Source organism: Nannobrachium achirus, assembly GCF_963921795.1.
Source record: "Nannobrachium achirus genome assembly, chromosome: 21".
Lineage (NCBI taxonomy): Eukaryota > Metazoa > Chordata > Actinopteri > Myctophiformes > Myctophidae > Nannobrachium > Nannobrachium achirus.
The window spans coordinates 44,244,415-44,251,711 of NC_137828.1; the positions used below are offsets into that span (position 1 = coordinate 44,244,415).

The window sequence follows — 7,297 nt, forward strand, 5'->3', positions numbered from 1 at the left end:
GATAAGGGGTAAGACATGGATGAAAATATAGCTCATGACATAGGCTATTTAAGTAGCTCTTGTTCAGTCCGTGTTTAATTTCCTTGGCAGACGGAAGTGATGCATCAGAATGTGTTTGTTTAATTTCCTCGACAGACGGATGTGATGCATTAGAATGTGTTTGTTTAATTTCCTCGACAGACGGATGTGATGCATTAGAATGTGTTTGACTATATTGTTTAATTTCCTCGACAGACGGATGTGATGCATTAGAATGTGTTTGACTATAATAATTTCCTTGACAGACGGATGTGATGCATTAGAATGTGTTTGACTATATTGCTTAATTTCCTCGACAGACGGACACGATGAATTAGAATGTGTTTGACTATATTATATTGTTTAATTTCCTCGACAGACGGACGTGATGCATCAGAATGTGTTTGACTACATTCACGTAGATGACCGACAAGAGTTCAGACGCCAACTCCACTGGGCAATGTGTCCTCCACACTACCAGGAGCAGCATCTAGCACCAGGGACCGGTGGGTATAGATGAAACACACTGAAGCATAAATGTGTATAAATTAAAGGCAACTGGATTCTACCAAGCCCTGCTCTGTCTGCGTCGCGATTCGCTGAACATTAAAATACATTCTGTGATTCCGAAACCCCATTCTGCCAGCTTCCTCGGTAGTGTGCTGATGTAATCGTTAGACTTTCAGTCTGTGAATATGGACACATTTGTTTTTGTTAGGTTAAGTTTAGGGTCAGCCAGGCATAGTTTTTGTGAAGTTATAGGGTTAAAGTTAGGTTTTGGCCTAGTTTTTGTGAGGTTAGGGTTTGGGTTAAGGTTAGGTTAGGTTTAGGCATAGTTTTGTTGGGAGGTTAGTGTTAAGGCACCCTGTAGACAATATGCCTTCCGGTGTGTTTCAAGATTTCTAGCGGAAGTCTGCGTTTAACGGACGTTACGTCATGCGGTGCGGGTCTGTTTACATTCCCCAGCGAAAAACTAAAATAGATTGTAGCTCTTAACTCGCTCTTAATAGGTGTAACATTGCTTGAATCAATGTTTTTGTTTGTATATTGTTTATTGCGAGCGCAACCGACGGAGCAGGAGACATAGACCAGTTAATTTCGTGCGGGGAATACGTTTGCAGGAACACTGCACCGTGAAAAAAATACAGCTTCCGGTGAAATTCCTACGGCGGAAGTTGAACGCTTTCTGCCTCTCACCAGGCTTTTCTCTTCGGAGATGAGTAAGCCTGGCTACGCGAGGCTAGTGTTAAGGTTAGATTTAGGCAGAGTCAATTATAGGAGATAAGTGATTTTACCACAGGTGGCCAGTGTCATGAGGAGCTTACTCAAAAAAAAAAAAAAATGACATAGGCCATTCATTTATTGAGGTGACAAATTATTTTTGACTTTTGATCATGACTTGTTCTGTCATTTCTAGGTGAAGACATTGTGGTGAACAGCCTGTTCTATTGTCCCGAGGCGGGGGGTGTTCCACCAGAGATGTCTCCCTTCCTGAACAGATGCTTCATAGCCAGGGTCCGCTGCCTCTTGGACAGTACCTCTGGCTTCTTGGTTAGTGTTCCGACCCAGATTGAAGATTAAATATATAAGATATAGACAGATCTAAAATGTGACCCTTTTTTTTGTTTAGCTTGTCTGATAGTTACTTTCTGTGTGTGTGTGTGTGTGTGTGTGTGTGTGTGTGTGTGTGTGCGTTTGTCTAGCTATACTTATGGGGACCATACGCATGTTCACACACTCACATGCTGGGGACGTCTGACACAGTGGGGACAAAATCGTAGGTCCCCATAATTATTATCATTCAGGGAGATAGGGGGCAGTGTTGCTGAGTGTCTGGTGCTTTTTTTAAGCAAGTCCCTCAATTCACGTTTTCATGTCATATGACAGGTACACACCCACAGTGGGGACCCCCCCAAAAAAATTTTTTTTTTCCTGCAGTTTTTGTGTGAGTGTGTGAGAGAATGGGAGAATGAGAGATTCACACACTACTAGCCAATCACAGGTCCGATATTTGCATACAATGACGTTGGCTTCAAGTCAGTTTTTCAGGCCTGTGGGACCACAGGAAAGTGGTGTCCCCATAATCGATGCAAACCCGCACAGGTCCCCATAATCGATGTTAACAAACATGTGTGTGTGTGTGTGTGTGTGTGTGTGTGTGTGTGTGTGTGTGTGTGTGTGTGTGTGTGTGTGTGTGTGGGAGGCAGTATAGATATTACTGCATGTTTTTTGTCAGACACGGGGAGAACATGCAAACTCCACACAGAAAGGCCCTTTTGCCAACCACACTCCCTAACATTTTTTGTCTAGCTTTTATTTGTTGGTGAAATTGTCAATATATTTAGTCTTAGTTTTAGTCATCGTAGCTTAATTCTTATTCAGTCTTTGTCAGTGAAAAAAAGGTAGTCGACGAACATGTTTCGCCATAGTTTTAGCACTAGCTCCATTATACAAACCTCCAGTTGAACTCTCTAATCAATCTGTTCGTCTCCTGTTCCTCCAGGCCATGCAGTTCCAGGGCAGGCTGAAGTTCCTTGAGGGCCAGAAGAAGAAGTCGGTCAGCGGGGCTGTGCTGCCCACCCAGCTGGCTCTGTTCTGCGTGGCCGTTCCCCTCATGCTGCCCTCCATGACCGAGATGAAGATCAAGACCACCATGATGAGGGGCAAGTGCAAAGGAATGACCTCCGCACTGGAGCACGGGTGAGAAAATATAAATGACATTAGAAAAGGTTCAAACCGTTAAAGGGCCTCCCGATATTATTCGCTGCTATTAGCATAACAATGTAATATCAGAAAATATCTCTATCGTTGTTTTTTTATTTATTTTTGTCATGGGGGCTAGTGAAAGTTACAGGTGTGTGTGATTTGAAATGTGAGCTAACAATAATCACAGTAATCCAAGGGCTTTCGGAGAGAAATGAGACAGACCCCAGTCACTTCCAGTTTAGAGCACTGCCGAGATGTGTGTCTCTGTCAAGCTAAGGCGCGTTAATGTTTAAAGCACTGCAGGTAGTCGACTGTGTCGGAAATTAAGAATTGGACAATATTGTTATATTGGTTATCGGTAGAAAAGCCAATATCGGACAACCGGATTTTGCTGTATTAAAGGTTAATCACTTTCTCCTTGGTGTACCTATTTGGGGCGTGACATTATTCTTTTAGACACATACTGTTATTGTGGGATGAAGCACCTGCCTTGCCTTTTTTCTATGGAACGTTTTTTTTTCACTATAAGAACATGGCGAGTGATTTATATGCACAACGTGTGGAGTCACACAGTAGCTGTAGCAGAACAGGTGAAATAATAAAACGTAAATAATTAAATAAAACGTGTCCATAGGCTACCCTCTTTTTAATGACCTTGATCAGCCCTGCAGTCCCAGGCCACTCACTCACCTGTAGCCACTTCACTGATGCTGCCTATGAAACTGGAGCTGCTGAACATGCCTCTAGCACCCTCTAGAGTCAACCAACAGTAAAGTCACAAACAAACTGTGTAGTTGGTTTGATTTAGTTTAAGTCATAGTCTTTTGAATAACATTCAATTTTGTGCCAGTCATATTTTAGTAATCTAAAATGTTTGAGTGTTAGTCTAGTTTAAGTTGACTAAATATCATAAGATTTTAGTCAACTAAAAGTTATTTTAGGTGGACCGTGATGGCATAAAAATAACAAAAAGGTTTTCGCTACTCACCAAAACAAAGATATCTGTGGCGTAGTTGAAAGCTTACTCTACTTAGCGGACACACTCTGGGCCCCCCACCACATGCCTAAAAATACATTTCTAGGGCGAAATGAAAAATAATCCACCGGGCGGAGACACTACTTCTTCTAGTTTCTTACTATTTGTCCTCGTCCTCACAGTGCCAACTCACTACTTCCATGCAGGTCAGAGGACCACATTAACAGAGCATTAGGGCCCTATTATGATCCAGGTCTTATGCCTTATGCCTTAACTTCTTTACCTTTTTTCACAATTTTGAAAAACATTTTTAAATACTTCAAATGCTGATCTACATCTGCACAAAATATTAAAAAAGGTAAAGAAGTTAAGGCATAAGGCATAAGACCTGGATCATAATAGGGCCCTTAGTCTCATTGGGAGTTATTTAGCTCTGCGACGTTGGAAGCGCTGTTTCCGTCCGGTAGAATATTTTTTCATTTCACCCTAAATACATGTATTTTAGGTGTGTGGTGGGGGGCCCGAAGTGAGTCCACTAAGTAGAGTAAGATTTCAACTCGCCACAGATACCTTTGTTTTGGTGAGTAGCGAAACGTTTTTGGACCAGACGAGAGGGTGTGCAGGCTTTGCCTCCGCCGCAGCGGATGTAAAGTGACATAGCGTTAAGGAGAACTCCTTCTAACGCTGTGGACCAGAGCTAGTCCCTCCCTAACATTTATTCTAGTTTTGTTGTTGACGAAATTTTCAATATATTTAGTCTTAGTGCTCATTTTGTGAAGTCCTGTGATGCTACTCTATGAATGACTGTCTTCTTCACTTAAAAAAGAGAAAGGAAAGGAAAAGATATGAGGTGTATTCTGCGTCCCAGGTTGACTTCATGTCCATATAGCTGATTTCCCATGAAGTTAATTAACTGTTGATTAACAAAACTGTACTGTACTGTATTGTACTGTACACTGTAATGACTCTTCATCCTACACCAACAGAAACACTTTTCTGTCTCCTTTTACAGTGACGGAGGAGAGCACTTACACATGCACTCACTCAACGGCGGCTTGGACGACACCGAAGACCCCCTCCTACTTCCCTCTCCCACTCCGGGCAGCGGACAGCGAGCCCACCACACTCCCTGGACCCCCGTCTCCCAAGACCACTTCAAGCCGTGCCCCAGTGAATATTACAACCAGGAGGAACCCCTGAACTACTGTAAAACCCCCATGCCCACTGCCAAAGACCTCAGGCAGTGTCTGGGCGGCGGGTGGCCCATGCGCAACGGCCCTGTATCCCTCAGAGCGGGACAGGGAAACGGCTTCATCGCCAACAACCGGCTGAGCAGAGCCGTAGGACCGTACGGCAAGTACTGCGTGTCCCCTGCAGGCAGCCACGGTGGCAGGGGAGGGGACGCGTTTGTACCCAAGCTCTACGGGAACAACATGCAGAACCCCGCGGACCTCGAGGTCTACTGTGTGGACGTGAAGCGGGAGAACGACTACGGCCATCGCTACAACGCCGGCCTGATGCCCGAGATGCCGCCCATCAAGGTGGAGCACGACTCGGACTCCGAGAACGGCTGCAATAACGCGTACAGGCAGCCCTGGGGCTGCCGCAAGATGGAGCCCGTTGATCATCATCAATACGGCAGCGGAGGGGGATATGACTCGAGCGGCAGCGGCGGCGGCGGCGTCCACCTCAAATCGGAGGCGGATTATTACGAACACGAATATTCGCCCTGCCAGAGAGGAGGGAAGGTGCGCGTCAGTCCGCCTTATGCCAACGGTCACTATCAGAGCTACGCCGTGGGCAACGGCGGGAATGGCGCCGCGCAGCTGTCAAAGTACGAGAAAGATCCGGATCACCACAACGGCATGAGCCAGTTCAGCCCTCAGAGGCTCTCTCACTCGAACCCTCTCTGCAGCAGCCAGTCGATCAACCTCATGGACGCACACGGCTACCCGGGCGCCACCATGGAGCCCCACAAGGTCTGCATGTACCAGGACTACAAGCACAACAACGGCTATGAGTTCAAAGCTCACGGCATGATCCATTCGATCAAAAGAGAACCCATGGACTCCCCCCCGTGGCCAGAGGGAGGTACTGACATGGGGCAGTCGACCATGACCGGTCCCAGGAACGCTATGCCGTACGCCATGACCACAGGGCCGCCCAAATCCAATCCCTATGTTTACATGCAATAGCAAGGGACGTTAACGCATAACCGTACATCTCTCACAAACTGAATGTGTACATTATGGTACTGTACCAAATATTATTTTATGATTATTTTACACTTTCGCCAGCATCACATGATGACAGTTTCAGTTTGGGATACATTTCTTAAAAAATAATAAAAAAAAGGGCTTGTTTTCTAAGAAACAACATTGTGACGACAATCGAAAGCAATCATTTGAATTATCTGCATGCAGTTTGTGGTTTTCGGACTACACACGTTGTGTGTGGTATTTCATAATGTAATCACCTGGGCCCTGATTCATCAACGACATTAGGAAAAGGTTATTCGAGCAACATTTGGGATGTTTCATGTGCAGAAAATAATATTATTTCTTTTGCTGAATGTTAGCCTGTTATTGCCATGTTAGCCTAGGGATGCAAGGGTGCATGTAGTTAAAAACAATTACAGCAGAAATATGACAAACAGAATCAATTATGAATGAGTGGATCATTTAAGTTACCAAATATACAGTGCGGTAGTAAATCTCTTTTGCTTGTAAAAAGAAATCTCCTTGAATGAAGTTCCACAAGCAAAAATATATTTGTGATGTAGTTGTGTGTTGGTGGGGTTTAAGTTAACATCGAAGGAACGTTCCCAAAGTGAAGTCACAATTTGTATAAAAAATATATATTTATGAAATATAATGTGTGCTTTTTCATGTCACTATACGTGTTATACTGCTTTGGAAAGAAAGAGCAGCATATCAAACCTAACAACGCCCCAGAAAGAAATGGCACATTTCCTTTGGGTAATTTTTGTAATTGTATTGGTTTCATACAAAATTGGTATTTGTTATCCTCACAATTGGTCTATTTGTATACTATTAATATTTGGATACAAGCAGTTTCAAATTCACATTTTTTTTATGAGACTACTGATGTAGTTTCTCATGTGCACTATCAGGAGTTAAGCCTTCGCGGACAGCTTGTCAACCTGACATTCAATGTAAACGGCTTTTGAATTTTACCTTTTTATTCGTTTGTGTGCTAATGATTCATATTTATTATACAATGCAGAAGAACAGTATATATTTAAATATATTTTTCCCCTTCTTTTTTTGGGGGTCATCTGTCTCACTAAGCCCCTATATTTTTCCTGGCTGCTTTTTGATAATATTAACAATTCATGAACTCTTCCAAAGATGCGTTCTATGGAGCTTTGTTTCTTGTTGATGAGCAGTGTACTGTACATAAGGCAATATTTCTAACATGACTTGTCTATTAAAATACTGTTACAGTACTTAGACAGACTTTTGGTGTATTGTATTTATTTATGTTTTTGTTAATAAACAGCCAAATAAGCATTGGCTGCAGATGCTGATGGATAGTAATGCCTCAAGAAATAATATATATTTTTAAAGTAATCAC

General features: G+C 43.3%; 1 protein-coding gene across 1 annotated transcript in view; it reads left to right on the top strand.

Annotated features, from left to right (window-relative positions):
• The window catches only part of LOC308306750 (uncharacterized protein), a gene marked incomplete at its 5' end in the record, with an annotated part of 52,002 nt that extends 46,071 nt beyond the window's left edge, over positions 1–5,931 (top strand). The window contains 4 exons of the mRNA XM_080751795.1: positions 398–524; positions 1,436–1,569; positions 2,522–2,718; positions 4,713–5,931. Of these exons, the coding sequence (XP_080607921.1) occupies positions 398–524; positions 1,436–1,569; positions 2,522–2,718; positions 4,713–5,895 (1,641 nt within the window). The 3' untranslated portion in view covers positions 5,896–5,931. The remainder of the gene's footprint in view (positions 1–397; positions 525–1,435; positions 1,570–2,521; positions 2,719–4,712) is intronic.
• Positions 5,932–7,297: the final 1,366 nt, after the last annotated feature.